This window comes from Mycteria americana, chromosome 1 (assembly GCF_035582795.1).
Source record: "Mycteria americana isolate JAX WOST 10 ecotype Jacksonville Zoo and Gardens chromosome 1, USCA_MyAme_1.0, whole genome shotgun sequence".
Classification (NCBI taxonomy): domain Eukaryota; kingdom Metazoa; phylum Chordata; class Aves; order Ciconiiformes; family Ciconiidae; genus Mycteria; species Mycteria americana.
Window position 1 is genome coordinate 31,162,752 of NC_134365.1, and position 25,208 is coordinate 31,187,959.

Consider the following 25,208-nt stretch of genomic DNA (forward strand, 5'->3'; position numbering starts at 1 on the left):
TTACTTCTTTTCACTTTCTAAGAAATATTTGTGTACTCCTTGTTTTACAATTAGTATTGTAACTTTTTTCTTGACACTTGGTGAATTATGACTTATAAGGTATGGAAATTATCATTTGTCTCTTAAGCATGATTGTTTCCTGTTGATTTCAGAATACTCATAAATTCAGGCTTCTTACAGCTTTTTTCTCTATTAAATATTTTGGCCAAATCAAAGCACATACTCCTGCTGTCTTGTCCTTCTCTGACATTCTTGTTAAGTCTTGTCTTCATTTGAAAATTCTGGATATGTATATTTCATGGTATCTTCAAGCTCACTTGTTTTCCCTGGCTGTTCTTTCATCTCTTTATCATTAATTTTTCTCAGTTTTTGATAATACTGTCACTTTCTCTTGTCCAAAATTTGCTTCCAACTACTGACTCATCTATTGCTACCTTTAATTATTGTGTTAGCAGAATGGGCTGTTAGACCCAGTGTCTTCACTTGTTCCTCTTCAACAATCTTTCCTATACCTTTCCTCTACCCTACTTTTCTCCTTCACTATCATTAAAACTACTTGTAGCACCTCTTTGTTCATTCAACTTATTTTGTTCTCATATTTATTGATTTGATGCTGTTGCAAACTTGATTTTTTTAGCAATTTTTGTCCTCTATGGCCACATTTTTCCAGCTCTCTTCTTTTCTGGTTTGTTCTAAAATATTTCTATCATCCTATGTTACAATTTGTTTTTTACCATTGACTTACCTGCCATTGAGTGTCTACAGTTTCTGATTTTTCCTCACTTTGATTTGTAATACTTATATGTTCTGCACTTGATTTGTTAGCAACTTATGATAAGGTTTGTAATCTACCATTTTTTGTTTTAAATATTTTTTCTTTCCTTAGACTTTCTCTCTATTTTTTGAATATTTATGAGATAGTTTCCACAGTCTTGATTAAAGTAACTGTACTCACTGAAAAGTCATCTCATTCTACATACAATTTGGCATATTTAATGTAAGGGTTCTAGCAAGAAGAGTTTAGATTATTTTATACACATCCAGTGTGATGGAATATTAATTTTGGGAAGGGAAAAGTAGAGTTCTGTGCCAGAATGTTAAACAAAAGAAGAGATGCTGATAGTGGGAGAATGATGTTGCATGACATACAAAGACAGGGAACTCTCACGTGTAAGATAATTGAAGCAAAAGAGACATTTTCGAATGAAGGAGACAAAAGGAGGTGGAAGACAAGCTGAAGCCTAAGAAATCCTGTAGGAAGATAATTGATAGTTAAAGATGAATAAGAGGGAGCAGGCTCTTGCAAACTTTTTAGGTCAGGAGGAGTAAGAAAACTCCTGACCTAAACCTATGTTATTTGTGGTATCTTAAAATAAAGTCATTTAGAATATATTGCATGGCATATTACTTTTGTTTCTAATTAGATAATATCTGAACATACAGAACATTCCTTTGCTGGTACTTAAAATTCTAGACTATCAAATATTTCTTTGATGGATATTAAATTATTTAATCCTGAAACAGATGCTCTCCACAAAGTATTCTATTCTAAGAATTTTAAATAAATAATATTGTTCTTTTCCCATTTTGTCTTAATTAAAAATATATGTAATGTTTTCAATTAAATGAATGATGTACATTGCTTTTATACTGTCTTTAGCAGAGCTATGCATATGAAGAGTTTTGAGGACTGTGAGTCAGATAGTTAGGTTCATGGGGCCAGGCTTTTGATGATTTAGGTACATGCTTGGTAATGTCTAAAACACCCAAACAGGTCAGAGTGTCGTACTTGTTAAATTCAGTGGAAGTTACGCACCTAAATGCTATTGCTGTATGAGGAAGTACTAGTGGGCACTTACCTACCTCTTAATGTGGTAGGGAAAAAACACCACCACTTTGACAATATCTTTTTTGTTTCTTTTATTTGAAACTATTTAGTTAACCGATGTTCAGGGCAGCAGGAAGCTTTTCTCTTTGGTGTGTGTGCTTTGGTGCAATATGTTTATTGGTGTATGCTTATAAATTGTAATATGCTTTTAAAAGGCTGGATGAATAATACGATTATTCTCTTTCTGTTTTCTCTTTCTAATAATCCAGACATTACACAAGCTAGAAATAATAACTTAAAATAACTCTAGCTGCAGTGGACATCCTCCATTTTAATCAGCTTTTCTAAGACCAAGGGAGAGAAAGTGAGCTTCAGTTAACATAATGTCATTTGAGAAGAGTTGACTGCTGAAGTAGGTGGGGGAACAGACTGCAGATTTTTCAGGGTTGCAATTTTCCTCTGGCTACACTTCAAATTTGCACTCAAATGCACAGAACAATTCAGCTTTTTTCTGTTCTTTTTTTCATGTAATTGAGAATTATAAAATGATGACAAATAGCATAGAGAAGGATACTCTGGAAATATATTTCATAGGAGACTGGGAAAAAGATGAAGTGTTAATGAAGTAGAAAGTAGTTGAAAAGGAGTGCTGCATGCCCATACTGATGTGATTTTGTGTAAGACCAAATAGTAGATTGATGCTCAGTGAATGGAAGAAATATGAAGGGTGAGAGAGAGGTTGAAGTTCCTTGAAGGAAGAAAAGGAAGTAATTTTGAATTGGACTCTAACAGCCTGAAAGGCAACAGGGTGATTTTGGACATGATAATGTCCATAATACATTTATAAGGGTTGTGGCAGTGGACAGTGCTATTCTGGACTTGTCAAACTAGGAGTCTGGAAATCATGGGGATACAGTTCATCCTAGCTTGAGTACTGAAATCCTCTTCAATGGCTGTAGAAGAAATGGAATTGAGATAGTGGTGTGCATAGGTTATATAATTTAGGTATAGATAGAAGAACTTGTACAAGCAGGTATTTTAGGAGAAGGCATTGTTTCATATTTTGGAATATGTTGTGTGGCACATGAATATTCAATACAGCACTTAGTTTAGTGAAAATGGGCATGCACTTCTCATAAATACCTGCAGAGCATTGATGAAATAAATTAGGTAAGACTTTAACCCTTAAGATTGGTAAACACTTTAATTTTTGTAAAGCGCAACACCAGTAGTGAATTGATAAAATGCATATGACCGCATTTTAGCACATCAAGTCAAAGTAATACAAAACAGATTTATATAACTTAATTTTTTCTCAGAAGCTATCATTGTATTGCCTTTTACACAACAGTCTGCCTAACTAGAGAAAAATGCATTTTTTAAATAGCTACCTTAAGTAATATATATTTACCTATCCCATTTTATAGTAAATGTTAAGGTAAGATTAAATTAATCTAAGAGAGTATAATTGATAGTAACAGTTTGATTTAATTTAATCCTTTTATTACCTGATATGTAAAGAAAGACATCTCTGTTTACCTGTAGTTTAATGATGATAGTTCCTTTACTATAGTGAGACTAACTTTAAACGGTTGGTTTTTATTTTGCGTAGTTATTGGACACTTTGCACTTAATTTAAAAGTGATAATTCTAGCTCTATTTCTAGTCGTTTTATCTTCCATTTAAATGTGAGAATATATAGGAACAGATGATTTTCATCATATGGTTCTGTGTCCTATAAAACCATTCCACCATTATGTCAAAGCATTGTCTTTTAGCTGTCTTTAGTAGTCTTCAGACAGTAACCCAGTTTCTTTGGTGCTATAAAGTATTCAGCTGTATGTTTTTAAGTTTAGCTGAAATTCATGCTAGAGACAAAGCTAAAAAAACATTATAAATTTTAGCAGCACAGAGTACAATTTCATACAAAAAAATAAAAATTTCTGACAAGATTCTGCCCTCAAATGTTATTCCCAACAGCCATCTCAAGGAATCTGACTTGTGCTTACATGCTGAATGACAAAACTGTAAACCCTTTGACCTGTAATGTGTAGTATATGAGTGCTAAAATGCTTTCTTTATAGAATCTAGGTCTGGACTGGAAGAAAAATGTATGGATGAAGACTATCATCACTGGTTTTTTTGAAATTAGTATTAAATATTTCTCTTTGAGGTTTGTCTGTCTTTGACCAGTGCAAAACCCATGTTTATTCTGCTTTTAAAAGGAGCATGTTCCTTCTTCTCTGTTGAGGTTCTGAAGCACAGCTAATTAACTATCAGGAAAGCTTTGAGATTTGTTTTTGTGTTTCCTAATTATTCAGTTAGCTTGAAAAGCAGCATTCATTTTCTACTCAGTTTTGTGTTGTCCATGCTGTTGCACACCTCAGTTTGGGCATGCCTCAGTCCTTTTTTTGTCTTGCAGAGATAATCTTCCCATTTATTTATCTATCCTTCAAGGTCTAGTGATCCAGATGGTGTAATAGCTAGGCTTAAAGTGAATAGGGTAATTCTTTCACTATGTTGATGTCACTACAAACCATATTTAGTGAGTTTAGTCCTTAAAAAAGAACATAAATAAGTTCATTTTTGCATCTTGATTTCTTCCTTGTCTTCTGTCTCCTACTAATAGAAGAGAGTCTTATTGCCCTACTGGCCCTTGTTCTGGCACCTAGCTCTGAGGTCATCTTAAGTGCTGGAGAGTGAAATAAGTACATGCTTCCGTAGGAGTCCAATTCTTATTTGCTTTTTCATCTGCAGCAATAGCCTGAACTGAAGGGGTCACCTATGAATACCTTGTTATTAACATGGGACTTTTCATGTTTGCTTCCTTATCTGTGTGAACCTGAGAGCTGTCTATCTGGCTAGCAACAATATTGTCTGATCAAATCCACACTGTGCAAGTACTGACAGGCAGTCTCAGGGTGATACATGACGCCAAATGTCATGGAGGCATCCTGTCCTTGCATTGGTCCTGGGAAAGAGTGTAAATCTGCATGACATATGGAGATAAAGAGTAAAGTTGAGTTGGACTGTCAAAAGGAATCAACCTGTATATTTCATGATGGTGGCTTGGAAAGTAGTTTTGTCTCTTGTGTGGACATTTTGAAGCAGAAAGCAGTATCTAGGACAGGAGCTAGAGCCTTCCTTGGCCCTTAATTTAGCACTGAGCTATGGAAGACTCTCTCCTGTATGCAGAGCTGTCCTCAGCACTTCTGTTTTCACTTGCGCTCTAGCCAGGACACACAGTGAGAACAGTCCTGTATTCAGAGTAGTGCTTAGAACTCAATAATCTGTAGATCTTGGTAGTCTCTTTAATGGATAATTCTTGGAAGGAAGAATATGATTATTTACCATGGCTGTTACATTCTTCTAAGAAGTTATTTCAGTATGGAAGTATTTTTCCATATACTTTCCTTACTTTCCTTTCTCTATTTTAGTAGAGAATTCCTACTAAAGGAAATACTGTTCTATGATTCAGGTGTTACATGACTGTTTACTTTGAATGGGTGGGAAAGGATCAGTAGATTCAACTTGTGAGGGAAATCCCAAATTTCCATATTAGGGGGGTATATTTTGTAGAAATGTGAATGTAAATGGTGTTGGATGAAGAAGCTACAATTATTATGATATTTAATATCTTGTCTTTTGGCCATTTATTCTAAATTGTTCTCCACACCTGAATACATGCAGCATGTAGCATTGTGATTCCCAAAAGCATTATGGGAATTTGGAGCACAGCCGGAAATTGTCATCAACACGAATAACAAACAATAACTACGTAAGGGTAAGGCAGATGGAGTTGTTTTCCACTCTTCTAAACTGTAATGGTAAAAAGAACATCAGCTATTTTAGGATCAGGAATAGACCATCTGCCCAAATTGCCCTCCCTTTCAGCTTTATCTTACTCCCATATTATTATTATTTTAATCTGAATGTCATTACATTTTTATGCTTTGTTTCCTTGAAAGATACTTCATCTCATTAGCTGGTTAGTTTTACACCAGCATTTTCTTTAAGAATTCCAGGTCTTTCTTTAATATTTGTATTTTGCTATTCAAATATTTTGCCTCCAAATATGATGCTTGCTTGATAATTTTTTTATTAAGTCAGACAACATCTGTCCTTACTGGCAGTGTTGGAAATGATGTGACAGTCTGGCAAGAGTAGTAGCAGGAAATAAGCAAAGGACCCACAGGGATCATGGAAGGGAGAGGAACAGAGCATTTGCATCAAGGCAAAGAAAAGGACTTTGGGGAAAAAAGTCTACAAATAATTGAAGCTGAGAGACAAAAAAAAAAAAAGAACAAGTGAGAGAGATTTGTAAAAAGCATTTTTTAGCTGCCAGAGGAGTTTCATTTGTAGTTTTCAGCTTTGTCTGAAGGGAGGAATGACTTAATAAAAGATTCAGTTGCTTTGAAGACTGTTGATTTATAATCTTGAATGTCTTTGTGGGATAAGCTTTAGAAAGAATTAAATATTTTCCAATGGAACTTTTTAAAATCTGAAATTGTTGGTTCAATGAATATCAAATGTTCTACAAGAATGTCAACATTTCATATCAGCATTTCATTTCAGGTTTTTTATTAATTCATGTTGTGTAAATACTTGTATTTGTTCTGTCATAGTAATTTGGCAAATGAAAATGAAAGGTTTTCTTCCTAAATATCTAAAGAAATCATATAAAACCATTTTAATGTTCCAAGAACATTGGAACTTTCTCCCCCTCCCCCTGACCCTTTTTTTCTAAATAGGAATGAGCGTCATTAACTGTAAAATAACATTTTAGATAAAAATCAATTCCCATCAAACAGCTAATTTTCTTTGTAATATAATGGAATTTATTTTTGTATCTGATTGTTCTTTCATAGTTATGTTCTTAAACATAAACATCTGGAGTTCTTTTTTGATGACCTGGGATACCAGAGATACACATACAGGGTTGACAAGACCTACGAGAGATAGGAGGACTTGTGTCCTTTGGAGCAACAACTGAAAGTCAGGAAGGATGCACCAAAAAGCTTTCAAAATGAAACTGGATATTTGTGTCTTGTTATAGCTTTTTTTTTTCATTAATCCTCACAGTTTACAGGTTATTTAAATGGTTAGCCAAATAATAAATAGTATAACTATCTCTAAAGTGTATAGACTTTTTGCAAGTGAATATACTTTTCCTTTTTTATGAAAAAAGATATTGATATTATTTTCTTGGCATTAATTAAATGTAAAAATTAATTTTTGTAGCTGTAATTCCTAGAAATAGAAATTACACAGTCATATTTTTTGTTTCATTCATGTTTGGTAGCTCTGACAATTAATCATAATTTCTTAAGCAGCCAAAGACAAAAGTGATTTGTCTATTTGAAAAAAACAGTCCAGACTTATGGTCATTTGCAGTCTTTCTTTTACAGTTGGCTTCTTTAAAGATCAGTCTACTTCATTTTTTAAAATTGAAAATGGGAAGGCACTTCAGTATAACTACAGCTTTATATCTCTCTGAGAATACTGTAGTCAAGTAGGTAGATGTACACTACTTCTATTTAAACTTTTTCTTGAGTGTTCAAAATAACAAGTCTTTTAAACATGTTGTCCAATTGGCTTAACCTTATATCTCTTTTTGAAAACCCTGGCTATAGAAATGAAACACTACATAATATAACCAGAACAATACCATAACAATAGTCAGTCATGTACCAGAGGGTCAGTTTTCATTATTCATTACTAGTTCTACTGTATGCTTATGCTATTTACAAATGATGCTTGTACATTTTATCTCAGAATACTGAAGTGCAACTAATCATGGACAGAATTTAGTCTGATGCATTATATTATTTTCACACTGTCCTGTAATAAAAACATTGAAGAGGACTCAACTCCTTCAGAATTTTTATTGAACCTGAAGTGAATAGCTCTGTTCTCAGTTTCAAAGCACAGTTCTCACTGGATGGGTTATGGTCATGTATTTTAACATTCCAGTCATGCAAATCTGGCCAAGTTTCAGTAACAACTCAAACTGAATTTATCCACATACATGTGTAATTGCATTTCTCTTGCTTAATATCCAACTTCTAGAGTTGTCATATGGGTAAATGAAGTTATGTTGTTGTTTTCTTTTATCTTCACAGACTTTGGCATCTAAGTTAATTTTTGTTCTCATTGTCTTGATTTTATGTTTACTGAATATTTAGATAATCTTTTTCTTTTTCTGTTGTAGCTTAGCATTTTCCCTGAGTACCTATTTAGCCTTTTCCTGAGAAGATTGGTTTCAATTATTTCCAATGGTATTAAACTGGAAGCTATTCAAATTACACATTTGGTATGTTAACCAACTGACTGACCAAAACAATTGGTTTGGAAGGTCAACAAATATTCCAGAAAGATGCATTTTTTTTTTTCCTACCTAGCAGTTTATTCCAACATCTTTCTACTGTTGCTCATGGGACCCAAAGGTGTTCTAAAAAGATCACTTATATCTATTGCTTCCCCAACAATTTTATTCAAGATGTCTTTCTGTAAGCTATGTTGTGATGAAGTCTCATGATCTGCAGTAGGCAACACCAGTAATTTTTTACTCTGCATATGTTTCTAGTCATCTTGTTTCTTACCTCTACAAAAGCGGCATGCAATTGTTAATGTGTTACCAAGCACATTTCTCATCTTTAGCATGAGGTGAAGTGTTAGTCTTGGTTTGTTTCTAGTGGTTTGTGTTCAGTGGCTATCTTCTCCATTCCATTTAACTATATTCTTCAAAATGTCTTCTGTAGTTTTCATACTGAACTTTTCATACTTACTGTACACTTTCTGCTATGTAAAGTTTCTTGTCTTGTCGGTGCCACACCTCCACTCTGGTTTTACTCCATTCAGTTCATTAATAAGAACTGTTTTCTTCCTTAAGTCTGATAGAGTGACACTTTTCAATTTTTTTCTCTCTAAAACCTCAATTTCTTTGGTACTGTCTAGTATGTGAACTTATTTTCTAGACTATATATGCACCTTTTTCTGAAATGTCTCTTCTGGTTTCAGATAACAAAGAATATTTTATAAGATTATTTTTAATCATTGTGTCTCTTCTATTACTGGCCAGCACAAGATTGAGGGAAGAATCTCCATTTCTTTTTTAAGTTATTTTGAGGTCACTGCTTAAGGTTACAGAAGCAGAATTAATTTTATTAGTGAATTTTGGAAATGGAAATTTCCTTTTAAGATGTAAATCAACATTTGTTGATTTTGTCTGATCATCTGTGATCTTTTATCTAAGTTTTTTAGCTACTATTTGGGGTTATGATTTCACATCATTTTAGCTAAAACAGAAACTTAAATGTACATACGTAAGTTACCATTTGGCTGTGTTAGCTGATGGAATATTGGAAATGATTTTTGTAAATATTTTACCAAGAAGGAAATGCTTAATGTTTTTATGAATAGAACACAACTTTCCAGTCTAGTAGCTGATAGAAAGAAGTAAGGTAACTGAATTTAAAAATTGAATTAAAAAGTCTTTTCAGTCTTATGTTTTGGGTATTGCCTAGCCAGACATTTCAAACACTCATGTTTGCCTTCTCTCTTTCATTAGTAGCATGTTTTAGAATGAGGCTTGCTGTCAAATGCCAAGATAAAGTTAATCTATTTCTGAGCTACTATTTTCTGGTTTGAATAATCAGTAAGTACTGCTTTTAATGCATTGGATTCCTGAGAGAAAACTATTAAATAAATGGAAACATAGGTGTGTAACAATGCTTTTCTCTGTTTCTGAGGAAATTAAATATAGGTCGTTGTCAGTTCCTACCTCCATTAAAGAGAGTAAACATCCCAATTAATAAAAGACAGAAAAAATTTAGCCCTGTGCCTTGTGTGGAAAAAACAACATTCCTGTAAATGAAGAGATTATTAAAAAGTATACTATACCACTATTAGGAAGTTCTTCCTGTACTTTTTTAACAGATTCTACTTTGCTGAAAAAATTGTTAGATTTTTTGGACATATGTCTGTGAAGTGATGTAAGTTAAAGATACACTAAGCTATTAAAGCTAAAAGGTGGATTTATTACTTCCTAAGGACCCTCAGGTTTATATCTGTGGAAGAAACAGCTATCCGTTTTTACACACAGCTACACAAGAATCCCACTGCTCACCTGTAGCTTTTGTGGGGATTTTAACATGAAGAATGTCTTTGGTCATGGAGAAATAATGAATCTTTTTAGAGATTTGTTAGGCTAATATCGTAGAGATGTTTCTGTGTAGATATTAAAGATGTTATGTTTATATGGATAGTAGGTGGTTCACAGTACTGCCATTGAAAGCATTGCCATGTGTTCTACAAGATACTACTTCTGTATAGTAGATAAAATAATGCAATACAGATATAATGAAATAAAGGTCTGCAGACAGGCTACCATGTTGCTAATAGAACAGAAGTACTTCACACATACACACAAAAGTCTATATAATAAAAGGATCAAACCACCATTCATTGAACAGTGTACATGTTGAAGTCTAATTTAAGTGGGTTTAAATGGCCTCACCTCCATCATGCTTTCTGCCTTTAACATGTTCTTACAGTAAATAGAATTCGATCAAAAAATATCATTAAACTTATGTTTCTATTAGAAACATGTAAAATTTCAATGTAAAGGTATTAAAAATCTGAGTAGAATACTGAAGAATTGTAATGCTGTTGCCATATAAGTTCATGAATGAATGGATGTTGATATGAACTTGAATGTGCTAGTAAGTATGTATTTTTAAAGTTTTAATCTAAATCTGCAAGCATTTCTTTCTGCAGATCTTTTGGTAATAGTGAGAACTCTTTGACGGGATATCTTTGTTCTCATTATTGCAGTTGTATTCCTTCTTTGTACCCCATCAGTTAAACACCCCTACCAAATCACTAATGCTTTATTCTATGAGTCACTAAAAATTCTGTGATCTCCTAACCTATTGTAGAGACACTGCTGACCATGTTCTTATGGACATTTTCCTAGTATTTCTTAAAGTTTCACTTCTGACTGATAGCAGTGAACACAGATTTGTACAAATAAAGAATATTACTCGATGATTAGTTACAGAAGATGCATCTTGGTATGCTGAAAACAGAAGCTCAGCATGTTCTTTCAAAGATACTTTCAGAGAAAGGAAGGTATAAAGTTGTAAAATGGCTTAATCAAGGTCATGTGAGAGGAGGATTGCAAAGCTACTTTAAGAAAATGCAATTATATTTCTCTTTTTTGGGATATAAAGGAAATCATTTACATCTTAACAATTAGCAACAGGATAATTCATTTCTTCTTAAAATGTAAGGTATATTTTCATTTGATATCAGCTTAAGTATAGAATGATGCAAATATTTGTGAGATATATCTAGTTATATTTCAGCTCTCAGTTTAGTATGAGAATTCTTCTATATAAAAATGCGTTTTATCTGTCAACAAAACCTTTTAATGAGGTATTTAAATAAAGTAAATAAAGCCTGTACATATTCTGCGAGGGGAAAAAGTCTTACCAATCCCCCCCATTAGGCTTGTATTCGTGTGCTGTTTTATACCATTGTGCAGAGATGTTTTTGGCTGAAAAAATTAGATTCTCATTTCTAATCTCTAAGAGTTGTAAGTTCTAAATGCAGCTTGATTCCAAAGGTAAACATACAAGATATACCTACAAGTACTTGCTGACAAGTCCAATATCTGCTTGGTGATGGGTCCCATTTGAGCTACCATTTCTCGAGGAAGAGCTCCACTCCAGCAGCTCTGTCGATGGTGTTGAAACCTGTCATGCTGTCGCAGCGTTTCTCTGATCCATGTCAACGTGCCTTTATGTGCGATAGCGATTCATCAGGTTTGTAAACTTCCTTCTTCAGTGAAACATATCGACTTTATGAATATCCTAAGTTTGGGTAGTTTAAAATTAGTATCAGGTTCTTCTTTCTGCCTTTAACAACTTCGAAAATTACCTTTATGTAATTTAAAAATCCTGGGATTTAATTAGAAAAAGGACACTTTAACATGAAAGCATGTTATTCATTAGTACTAGATAAAGTGAAAATATTTTTCCATGTTATACATGTTTATAGACCAATAATACTTTGAAAGTATGTGGCAAACCATAAATAAGTGGCAAAATTAATTTCTAAATACAAGAAGTAACTCTTCTCTTCTACCTACAAAAATTGTCAGCGATTCCACAGAAATGTTTACTTCAATCAAGTCTAGAAAGATAAAATATATATTATTATAGATTTTAAAAAATGTTAAAGTCTACTAAAGACTTAGAAGGAATGTTTGTTACTCCTGCTTTTACTTTGTAATTCAAGCTACCTATGCATTCTGTGAATATTTACTTCTTTAAACAATATTCAGAGATAACAGGTTTTTTTCTTCATTCTTCCTATTTGTTTTCATATATATGAACCAAAATAACATAAAAATTTTGCTGTTGGGTTCTTTGTCAGGAGGTACTACATCTTTTCATCAGGAATCTTAATGGTCTGATGTCTTTTCTCTGCTGGGCTTAGGATTAGTCACTTTTTCTATCCTAACAGAATTGGGTTTAGCTTGTAATCAACATTCTGATCAGCAGCTTCTGTGCACATTTGCTGCCTATGGGCCCAGTCCTACTCCCATGAGAACTTTAGCTTCAATATGAGTAGTCAGGTATTTCTTGTTCTCTTTTCATTTTGTTTCAATTCGTTTCTACTAGTAATGTTTCTGTCAGTCATTTATTGCTTGTAACGTTGTGAAAGCTGAGGAGGTTTATAAACTAGTCAGTTGTTATTGCTGAACAGAAGTGTGCAGGTCCAGAAAGTAAACCTTAATATCATTTAAAGTGTTCAAGCTATCTGAGTTCCTTGTATGGCCAGGTTAAAGTTTAGACATCACTTATAACCGAATTACCCTTTTGACTGAAGACAAAATATTGGATTTATATTATCTGAGTCTAAACATTGCATTCAGTTTTCAGGCTTCTGGGAAAATACCAAAGCAGCTCAAAAGTTGCTGTTATTAGTAGCTAACAATCTATTTCCCTGTCAGTCTTATGTCTCCTTCCCGCCCTTCTTATCTCTTCTTCCTCCCACAATAAGCAATGTGTAAAGTATGGTTATTATGGGCAAGTACTTTATAAAAATATTTATTGTGTGGTTTATTGCAGTTCTGTAGCCTAAAACCAGCAAAAATAGCCTATGTGCTCAGATTAGCATTTAACAGGAGAATATGTAGATTAGCATTTAACAGGAGAATATGTAAGGAGATATTTTATCAGACATTAAAATGAGTTTGTTTATTGTCAGACAAGAGCTCCCAGAATGTTTTTTTAGAAACAAACAAGCCAAAAACTATTTTGATTTTAATCAAAAATGTATTTTCCTCATAAAAAAAATTCACATACTCACTGTGTCTACTCTACAGAATTTGTCCATTTCATTACACCATGTGTCAATCCTAGTATATCTGTTCACTGCAAAAACTCGTGGCTAGTGTGTGTAATACAGCACAGGAGGAGGTATTGCTCAGTTCCACTACTTTTATATAATAATTAAAAAAAAATACAGAAAATGTTCTTGGCTACTTCCACTGTATTCCAGACTTAAAAGTCCCATGAAAGTTCTAGAAAATGAAGTTATTTGTATTTGGTTGGTAGAATACCCTTAGAAGCCAGTTAAAATTCTTCTCTTATGCTGAGTCAGTACATATTCCTATTTGTCGGCAGCAGCAAAGTCCAGGCGTCTAGTTCTTAAAAGAAATACTTTTTCTTGTTGCCTTTTTATTCAGCACAGATGCAGTCATGTGCTTTTTATTTCAGAAATTAAGTGGTATACTGACATATTTATGACATATTGGTTGGTACACCTATTACAGTTGCTTTTACTTCCATTGCTGTGCTTTTTTCTTTGCCCATGTCCCAAAGACTGATTAAAGGTGGATAAAGCTCATTGAGTGAAAAGGATTGTTTCTTCAGGTAATTCTTTAGATAGCTGTGTCCAACGTCATAGTTCATCTCTCGTGAGATGCAGCTGTAGAGATATATCACAGAGATGATTCCCAAAAGAGCACCAAGGCAGGCAAGGTATCCTATTATGTTGTTCTTTTCATAGCCTTTCATTGCCAAGTCCAGTCCTTTTGTGGTTACGTTGACACATTGTTTCTTATTCTGTGAATAGATAGTGGGAATATCTATACAAATTTTGTATTCGGTTGATGGATTTAGATGTGTAAGATTATATACCTTTATATCAGATGGTATTCGAGCGCTCTGTGCAGCCTGAGAGTTTTCAGCTTTCAGAAAGGCTGTCCATCTAACACTGGACTTCAGAATTTTAGAATTTGCTTTCCATGAAACCAAAACGGAATTAGATTTTATATCTTTTATTTTAATATTCAAAGATCCATTGCTGTCCTGAGGGAAAGAGCCGTCCACTTTAATCATGACTGACTTTAGGTCTGCCCCAACTAAATTTGTTGCTATACATGTGTATAAGCCACTTTCTTTTTGTGTTACATCACTTATGTCTAATGTTCCTTCTGAATGAATGTAGTATTTATTAGAAATAGTATTAGGCAAAAGTTTGTGTCCTGATGGTGTTATCCAGTAGATTTCAGGTTCTGGTTCTGCTGTTGCTCTGCAGTGTAAGGAAATATGGCTGCCGGTTTTTAAATCCAGAGTAGATGGAAAACTTTCAGGAGCTATCAGGGGGAGACAGATTTCCATCATTTCCCGGAAGTGTATCTGTCTCACATTCTGGCCTTGGAATTCAGGAGGGTCTACACAAAACAGGGACTCCGGCTCCATGAAGCGAATGTTTGTTTTATTCATGTTAATCCAGCGGATGACACAATCGCATCTAATGGGATTGCTGTGTATACTAACTTCTTTGAGGTTAGGCAAGGATTCTATTGTACTGCGGTACAGGGCGCTCAGCGCGTTGCTGTTGAGCATGAGCGATTCCAGCTTGGGAAGTCTGTAGAATGCGTTTGGATGAATGTATGATAATCTAGGGTTATTGGTAGCTTCTATTTTTCTTAAATCTGGCAAATTATCCACAGCAAGACTATCTATAGAAATCAGTTCAGGCATGTTATTAATTCCTAACTCTTTTAGGTGCAGCATATTGCTAAAATCTCCTCGTCGTATTCTATTAATGGGATTCTTATTTAGATCCAGAAATTTAAGATTTGTAACCTTTTGAAGAGCAATGTGGGGCACTCTAACAAATCTGTTGTCATAAAAGGAGATGCTTTCTAAATTGTCAAGGCCAACCAAAGCGTTATCTGGTATTTCAGTGAGATTTATGCCTGCTAAAACTAGACTGCGGAGATTGATAAGAGGCTTAAAGTTCATATCTTCGATTCTGATAATTGGGTTTTCTCCAATCATGAGAATTTCAAGATTAGGAGTAGCTTCAAACCACTTCCTGTTGATCATTTGCAGACCATTTGAATTGAGATGAAGTCTGAGAAGATTACTGAGGCCTATGAAAGCTCCCGGTGCAATCACAGAAAGCAGGTTATGATTAATATAAAGCTCTTGTAAATTGTGGAGTCCAGAGAGACATTCTTCAGGGAGTTCAGTAAGTTTGTTTTCTTCAAGGTACACCGAAAGCAACTGTGGTATCTTTCTAAGATTAATACTGGTCACTGAAGATAAATTGTTCTGAGATAAATCTAGACCAGTTAAATTCACTGGGAAGTCTACTGAATGTTCTATTTTTGCAATATTATTAGTCTGTAGAAGTAGAACCTGTGTGTCAGCAGGCAGTCTGGCTGGAAAATTAAAAAGGCCTAAATCATTACAGTCCACTGTTGGAGCTTCCATATACACAGACCTGGGGGTGAACCATGGTCTGATCTCACATGTACATGACTCTGGGCAGTCTGCTTTTTTTCCTACAGCTTGTACTAGTGCAGTGATAACTAGGCCAAGTAGAAAATTAATTTTGAGTTGCATGTCCTTCATCTTAGCTCAAATGTTCAGAAAAGTAACAGAGCCTTTACTATTCCACAGTTATGGTTTTGGAATTCAGTATGACCTGGTCAATTGATAATACACACACTTGCATTTGTCAAATGATGATCGCGAAGGACTTTCTTCCTGAGGATAAGTGATAAATTTGTAACCAACTTGTCCAGTAGTAAGAGGCATTTTGTGGAAATGAAGGTCACTCTGTCCTTGATGACATAAAATTGATAAGCTTTGTGAAGATGAAGTATGTATAGATGGTCATAGGAGATTAAGCAATTCATTTATTTAGTAGTATTAACTTCAAATCCCATGATTGATTAGTGTTTGCAGGAATGACAGGATGACCTAAAATATAAGAAGAGGAAATAATTAGTATAAGAAACTATAAAGTTATAAATTAATTTAGCCATCTTTTGCTCTCTAATGTTAATTATTGCAAGTAAGAAAAGAAAATGACTGTGGTGCCTAGAGTATTATAGTGGTATCCAGATAGCATAAATGAAGTTAATATACTAATATATCTTTAGACTTGTAGCTTGTCATACATCCAGTGGAGCATTGCTCTACAGAAAGATGAAGATCCACAGAGTATAAAGCAAAATATATCAGTGAGATTTTTCTACATATTTTATGCTCCTTTAAAATATTTTCTTTTTTCTTTCAGTTATCACTAGAAGCAGACTGAGTTCTGTTGGCTTTGAAAATGTAAACACTGAGCAAAAATCCTACAGAGCATGAATATTTAACTTTTGAACATGAAGTTTATGAATATAAAGAACATAATTTATGTGTAATCGATGGAAAAAGGAATGGTTGGATTAATACACATTCCTAATGATGACATTCTTAGGCAAGCCTGTGAGGTATTTATATAGAAATATACAAAATTGATAATCCACAGGTTTTATCATTTTCTAATTCTTTTTGTAGTTGCTGTTTAGGAAGATTTTTTTTTTTCTTTAAAGCAACAATTAGAAAGAAATATGTGCCTCATAATAAATAGCTCATCATCTTGGCAAATTGAAGCTAATTACTGGCTTGCTCATTTTGGCTTCAATAACTTCAGTTGTAAGGAATAATAATAACAGAAAAGTGTCTTTAGAGCAATAAGAAGGAAAAAAAATTCTACACTAGCAATTGCTGCTTTGGTTTGTAGCTCTGCAAGAATCTGAAATTTGCTATGAAGTTGCAGATTGTCTTCATGTCCCAAATTATAGTAAAGACTGAAGCTTTAGCATCTTGAAGCATCAAATGTGTCCTCTCCAGATTTTTGGTATGTACTTGCTCTTTCTGAGGAAAAAAAAATCCTACTATGAGTGTACCTCGTGTTCCAAGCCATATAATTCAAAAGCTTCTGTGTTTTCATATATGAAGTAGTACACATTAACTGCTTCATTTGCTTCAGAATATAGACTCTGCACTAACTTTAAATGGACTTTGTCTCAGAAGACTGTCAGATGATACACATTTATGCCCTTTCTCCCCTTGCCTCTAGTGTTAAAATTCACAGTAACATTGTTTATAAACTGTAAGATAAGATCAATGCTTCATTGTCATTGATAAATAACTTTTGAGGTGCTGTTGGTATAGATAGACAGAATTACAAACATCAGGTGTCAGGGGTTTGGATTTTAGGTTTCCTTTCCAGGCCCAGGAGGGTTGGGCTTATTGACCACATAGGTATTCCATATCAGCTCAGAGGAAAGGTGTTGGACCATGTTGAGTGACATGAGCATTGGCCAATTTGAAGTATATTTGGCAAGTCTTCAAGGCTGCTGTTTGTGTTATGTACATTTAAGGACATTTAATATTTTATTTTAACATGTAAGTGTATTAATAAAGTGAACAGACAATGTGTGAGATAAACATACAGAAAACATTCTGCTGTTTTGAGGATTAATAGTATGTTTTTATGCAAATGGCCCAGTTTATACTGAAATGCAAAGACAAGCTGACTGAAATAGTAAAAATGTAATCTGTTCCTTTGTTCTGGGAAATGAGATGAACTTGAGGCTTGCAGAAAAATAAAGGTTTGCGTTGGACAGTTAATGCCTATAACTTGCTCTTAATTTTGCCACCAGGAGGCAAGGTGATACACCTGTATGGAGTGCTGTCCCATTTCCTAAAGATCTTGGTAGAAATCATTCTATGCCTAATGCATAGATGTAATTTACTTTGCAGGGAGAAGAGAGGATGTCCGTGGGGGGGAATTTTTTGAGTCATGTTCTTGATGCACTTTCTAAAGCACGTCCCATTGAATTCTCAAATTTTATTTGGATTGTGTATTAAAAATGTATCTGTAAGTGTGGCAAATACAAAATGTAAGCTTCTGATAATTGAAAGGTCATTGGAAGTCTTACCTGAATAGTAAATTAATGGAGATTCAACAGACAGCTACTGTAGCTATCAAATCTCAGCATTTTGATCCCACTATGATGCTCAGGGACTTCTGCTCAGTAGAGGTACTGTGAAAGTATTCTGGGGAAGTATAACAACATAGCTGACCTGGTTTTCTTCTCCTCCCTGGACATTTGCTATTGGCCACTGCAAAAAATAGGATGTGGATCAAGATGGACTTTTCATGTGTGTCCCAGGTACCTGAGAGGCTGTACCAGTTAAAGCATGTAAACTACTACATTTTCGTGTGCATAGAGCAAACATCCTCCTGGATTTGAGTTTATACTCCTCCTGAGTTTATACTTCAGCTTCTATGGGATTCTCAAGTGAAAAACAAGGGCACCAGTGGACATTTTCATGTCATATATATTAGAGCGGGCTTTCCGCAAAAGGCAGCAAAAAAGAAGAGGTTGGAGATCCAGGTTCTGAATTCTTCTTTATGATTTACTCTGATGTCTTTTCTCTTTCTGGTGAACGCTCCAGCTAATAAGCCACCAGCTCAAGCTCATATGGTGTTCTAGCATAAATCTTTCTTATTTCTCCAGTTAAAGTGCCTTGTATAAAATATTCACTGGGGTTGAGTGCCTTGAATAACAGATTGTAGAATAATTTTCACACTCTCTCCCAGCCTGCACAGTCATCATTCCAAAATGCATTGTTTCACTTCAGAAAGATTTTTGGTTTAAATAGTATCATATCTATGTATTATTTTACATGAAAATGATTTGGTATTAACTATCATTCAAGGTGTGGAATAAAAGAATATTTCTGGAGTAGTAGGGACATCCATGGTGGCTTATGAGATCATAGAATCATAGAATAGAATATCTCAAGTTGGAAGGGACCCATAAAGATCGTGGAGTCCAACTCCCTGCTCCTCGCAGGACAACTTAAAACTAAATCATATGACTGTAGTACACATCATATGACATAGTACACAAAAAAGTGGAGTACTGAAATGCACAGCAAAAATTGTATAGAATCGTTTGAGTGGCAAAACATTTTTGTTGGTCTTTTTGTTTATAATAGTATTATTGTGTGACTCTGATCTACAATGTTGACACAGAAGGTAAGAAAATGAGGATTACTGATGTTAAGTTTTCTGGTCCCACTTGAAGAAATTAAAACCCAGAATCAAGTTATGCAGTATGACTTTGCTTATGCTTTATGTATTGATTATGTGTGTGCATCTGTGTGTATGTCATTAATTTCTAACCTTGAGATGTGTACAAACCATTTTGAACTGAGAAGTGAGCTGCAGTTTCCTGTAACAAAATAAACCTCATGTAAATTGATATCTTGCACTCAACACTATAAACTGTAACTGAAGTTCAATTTCCTTGAAGAATATAGCGTCACAGAGATAAATGTTTGTACTGGAGAATAAGCATTTGACTTTGTGGTACCTTGAACTTTGGGAATGCATTGATTCCCTTTCTTCATTAATGTACTGTACTGATAACACTAAATAAAGATTAAATTGAAATACACTTACTAATAGCGATTTTCAGAATTTTTATTAATGGGTTCCAGTGCTTTAAAGCTAAGTGCTTTGTACCATCTGGAGTTCTATGTGAAAGTTTTGTGTTTCAAATGCCTGGTTTTAAAGGTACTAATAAGAAGGACAAAGAGAACCTGAAGGTTATTTGTCTTGTTCCTCTGAGTAGTATTTAAAGTATCTGAGATTTACATACACAGAGGTTTCTATGCAAAAGTAGATATTTTCTTTAAAAAAAAAAAAAGTTAATTCAAATAATGCAATTATGTCAGCATTATCTGTTAAGCAAAAATACTATTTTTATTATAGCTCTTTTGTCAGTGGGTTTTGGTGACCTCTCAAGATTTTTGATGTGATGCAAGTGATTCTTAAAACTTGTGCCTACTATGGTGCACAACAGAAAAGCTTGTAGAGATGAGGCTCAGCAGCACATTATCACCAGTAAGCTGAGCTGTGGGGTAAGTGTTTTCGCACAAGCAGCAGCATGAGCTGTGCATTGTAGTTTTGGAGTCTTTGATGTAATTCTTTACCCAGCTGCATTTATAAATCTTTATGTGCACTCTGATTGAACATATATTTCCTCATCCAGATAAAATGGTATGGTTTGCTTCCTAATGTCTGCAATTAAAAAGTCTAAATAGAGTCTGCATTTTAAAAGTTAGTATTGCTTATTGGTAATGATATTCAGTATTTTTATTATTGTTTTCCTGTACTAGAACTTCTGTCCTAAAACTGTTTAATCTTTGTGGACAGATTATTTAATTTCTTCTGAAAGTCCATCCCTATTGCAATCCATACTTACTGTCTTACTAAATATGGTGTGCCTCGTGCTTTTAAGGTATTATCTCTTGCTTTTAGAAAAATGCACCCTGATGTGTGTGACTTTTTGCAGCCTAATTATCTCTTGTGTAGACAATGATTGGGTGTCTTAATTAGGTTTGTTTCATTTACTGCTATTGACAGCTGGAGCCTTGGTTTACAAGAGGATATCACCATTATTTGAGCTGGAAAAGACATTCAGTGAATGAATAAACTGAGCAACGTTTCTCATCACTGGAGCAACAGACAGCTAAGAACCAAGTCAGAGTGGGCAGAAAGGAAAAGAAACACGTCAGGTTTTGGCAATCTTTCTTTTCCACTTCAGCAGTTAGAGAGACAGTGATAAAAATTAAAAATGCAACAGCCACCCTGCAATGTGCCCTGCTGGCAATAAGGCAAACAGTTCACTTCACAAGGACCAATTTAGAGGTGGCAAGCATTTTGAAAACACAGCTGTTCATACAAAGCTACCTTTCAAACACATCAAATGAAAGAGCCACTTCTCAATTCTTGTCATTATAACCACTTTGAGCAGTTCTAGGGACAGAAATCTGGAAATGTCACTAACCAAAAATGAGGCATGGGACATTTCATACCTCACCTGATTGTAGTTACAGCACTTAGGGGTTTTTTTTGTGTTTTTTTAAGTGTTAGTTATGGAAATATACAGATTTAAGTTTGAACATAAATATCTTTCTGGCAATTTTATAAGGCAATTCTTCCTTGCTTGTTGAATCATTAAGATTAAAAAAAATTGTTTCCTTGGGGAATTTTGTATTACAGCACGATTGATAAAAAGGTGCAACAACTTATTTATTTGACATATTTAAAGAATTGGCACAAAAATCTGTGGGTTTTTCTCTATAAAAATGTAACTAGGACGCTTTTGTTGAAATATGTACAGGAATTTTGTGACTGAGGCAGGAATACAGGTTTAGGTTAAAGCACAAAAAGATAATATCATAGATTTTCATAACAGAACCAGTCTTGAAATAAAATATTTCTAGAAGTAAGCTCTACTAGCTGGTCTGATACAGTTGCTGGAAATTATATAGGCTTTGTAAAAATGGAAAGAATTTCTGCTAGCATATGTACTGTTGCTTTCATTCTACTCTCTGGAGCAAAGAGTTTCATTTGTATTTGTAAAGAGAATCCTGTTTCTCTTTACAAATACAAATTAACAGTTCACTGTAATATGCTTTTACTGTTTTATATTCTTACGTATAGCTAACATATAGTCTCTCATTAAAACATGAATGAGGATTTTTGGAAATTCGTATGTTTCTGACAATCTCAGTTCTGAGGTGTTCAACTTGGGCAGTTGACAGTATCAGATGACAGTTGGATTTTAAGAGTCTTAGGTTGAAAACCTCAAAAGTGAGTACCTGAAATATCTGGACATGTTTGAAAAATTTGTCTAGGGCTTCCTGTTGGGATGTTGACTAATTTTGGAAATCTACTTTACTTTTTTCTAATGATTGATTTTTAGAACTTCAGGCTGGCCCTGAGTAGCAGTAAGTGCAAGATGTGAAGGAAATGGCAAAGCAACTTGTATTTAACTGTAGAAGCAATTTGCAGTGCCTGAATACTTATTTCAGCATATGTGTTTACATTTACTTTGTGAACTTGTTACACCTCCTTTTCTTTCTTTTCCTTACTTGGAATAAATTTGCCTGAGGGAAAGCCACAAGCTTAAAATGTTTAATATGACTGTAAAACAGGACAAATTCTCACACCTTAGACCATTACAAGATAAGAATGACAAGATTTTATACATCATTGGAAGTTCTTTATATCCATGGACATCATGTGCTTTGTGGTTACTTTAATTTACAAATAAAACTAGATTCAGAGAAAACATTACGATCAGCTGGATTTACATGAGATTTACCCTTTCTCTTTCACTAACTGAGTCTGGTCTACTATCCTTGTGCTCTTATTTACTGTATCTTAGTGCAATTCAATGGATATCAGAGGAATTATCACTATGTACAATTCATTAAGAACTTACTATAGTTCTATTTCTTGTAGCAATCGAAAATTACATTACAGTTTTTTGGAAAACATTGCAATATAATAAATCATAAAGCTTTGAATATACAGTATTTAAAATAGATGTGATGAAAACAAAAAAGTAAAATGGAAGCCAAAGGCATATTTACATATGGTATGTGATAATTTATTACATATGCTATTTTAGAATAACTTTTCAATGACTTAATGAACATTTGGTAAAACCTTCTTTTGAAAATGGGAGGATGGAAAAGATATAGCCTTGTTTCCTAACCTATTTTAAACTGGATTACCATGACAGACCATGGAATGGCAGATAACTGTGGGACCACTTGCATGTGAAGCAAGGTGTTTGTCAATCATAATCACAGCACTTAACAGAAATAGAATCTAATTTTGTTACTACTATTAATTTGGTAGCAGCAGCAGCAGCATTGTGCATTAGAGCCGTAGTGGTGGATGAGGACCAGGCCATCTTGTGCACTAACTTGCTGCAAAACAAAACTGTGAGCTTTACTCCATGGAGCTTAAAATTTAGGTACAAGAAGAGGGACAACTGATGATTCAGACAGGGCAAGAAAAAAAAGTCGCCACTATGACAATCTCTAAATATCCTCAGGTTTATTCTTTTCCTCTAACCGTAGTCTAGTAGTTTACTATCATGATCCTGGATTACTTTTCCAGGCTCTGATTCTAGATTTTCTGTCTGTAGATCTCTCTCTCGTGTACTTTTAATCGCACGCTCCCTAACCATTGAATACATCTGACCTTTTCACAAATGTCATAGCAGAAGAAGATGAAAAGTTTGTTTGATGATACTTGGTAAAGGAATTAATCATTTCAGTAATTACAGTTACCTCATTTTTTTTACTTCTCCTAATATGAAGTGCACAAAATAAGTTGTAGGTATGCTTTTTGAGTGAGAAGAGATGTTAGAAAATTATATTTACATGACAAGAGGAGGAATTTAAATGGAAGTTGCACATTTCTTGTCCATTTGTGTTCTAACCTGTCATTTATGTTTTCATTTCTAATATGGCATTCCAAATCCTCTTGCAATACTTTTAATGTGTGGCAGTTAGACTACATCTAATAATTTTATATACTTGGATTAATTGTAAAAGAAACTTTGAAATGAATCTGAACTGATTTCTTATTTTATTTCTTCTTCTTATATCAGATATTGAATGTATAATTCTGATGTTTTTATCTAAAAAATTAACTCATTGCTAGTATTACTTATTTTGATTTTTTTCTTAAATAATAACTGCACACATATTTTCTAGTTGTTAGAGAAAATAGCAAGGATTAAATGTTAAAAATAACTTTTCAAAGTGCTTAGATCTTTGGTATCCTTGTTATAGTTCTTAGCCTTAGAAAGGTTTCACTGTGTGACTTATTTATCATTGCCATTATCAAGCAATTATGTAAAACAAATTATTGCTGTAACTTGGGAAAGTAATGTGTTAGTTTAATTTAGATTTATTCGTACATGTTCAACTTCTTTTTGACAGTTGTCATGTTAGTAGTGGAGAAGCACATATCGGCAGTTACCTAGGCACATAGTTGGCAAGAGAGCAGTCACGTTCTGGATGTGGGTGAATGTACCCAGTTACCAGATGCTTCAAGCAGATGGCTAGAACTAAAGATGAGTGAGACCAGTTTTGGCTTGATTTTCTAGAAAGCTACCATACTGATTCTGGGGGTCTATAGTACATTTGACTAGTAAAGAAGCCTAGCCAAAATCCAGCAGAGCTATTGGCAAAATCTGCATTTTGTGACTTTTTTTTTTCTTTGTGGCTCTTGAAATGTAAATATTAAACATGCCTAAAACGTAGAAATAGGTGTGTTCAGGTAGTTGTAATAAAGACAGAAAGATGGTGGCTGTACTTAGCACATAATATTTTGCTTGGTAATTTATTAATTTATCTTTTTTTGATTTATCATGGGAAAAGGTCACTGTAATAAAATTAGCATAATAATAAAAATGATAACTTTAGGAGTTACAGTTTCTATTCTATAATTTTTCAATAACAAAGATTTAGGCTTGAAAGACCTAAATTCATTTAAATTGTCAGTCTTTTAAGGCAGACTCCTAATGTTTAGTGAATTCACCTTTTAGTTTTTGGTACATTTATGATTTGTTTTGGGAAATGGTCATGTCAAAGTAAATGCCCTTATAATAATGAAAAAACATAGCATTTCCAGTGTGTACTGTATTGATTATCAACTATAATAATCTAAAGATATAAAAGGGCTTCATGAATGCTGTTATATCAGGAACATCCTGCTACAATCCCAGCCAGTACTTGATGTATACTTATCACTTACTACATGGAATGTGGTTTGAGATCCATGAAGGGAAAAAATGTATTGCTTGTCATTATAGTAAGCAGAAATTCCTTACTAAAAACCAGAAATAATTTCTTTTTGAGGTGCCAGTAATGGATGAGATAATATTTTCTATGTCATGAATTTTCCTACCAAATTAGGCTGAATTGCTTTAACTTTATAGTGGTGAATATATTGGGTGATTACTTTCATTCTGAGCCACCTGGGGGATCAGGTTCACAATGTATTGTTCAACAGAAATGGATATTTTTTTTTTTTTAATCTTGCTTGAGGTAGTACAGAGAAATGGATTGATGAAAAAACAATTTCAGGATGCAAAAACTGACAACGCGTAAAACAATATTATTGTAAAGAT

At 34.0% G+C, this 25,208-nt stretch overlaps 2 protein-coding genes across 4 annotated transcripts in view; one reads left to right on the forward strand and one right to left on the reverse strand.

Moving 5' to 3' along the window:
• Positions 1 to 25,208, forward strand: part of IMMP2L (inner mitochondrial membrane peptidase subunit 2) — a 496,621-nt gene that overhangs the window by 202,686 nt on the left and 268,727 nt on the right. The window lies entirely within an intron of this gene.
• Positions 13,151 to 25,208, reverse strand: part of LRRN3 (leucine rich repeat neuronal 3) — a 35,832-nt gene continuing 23,774 nt past the window's right edge. Inside the window, exon 2 of the mRNA XM_075493947.1 lies at positions 13,151 to 16,119. Coding sequence (XP_075350062.1) covers positions 13,642 to 15,768 — 2,127 coding nt within the window. The 5' untranslated portion in view covers positions 15,769 to 16,119 and the 3' untranslated portion in view covers positions 13,151 to 13,641. The remainder of the gene's footprint in view (positions 16,120 to 25,208) is intronic.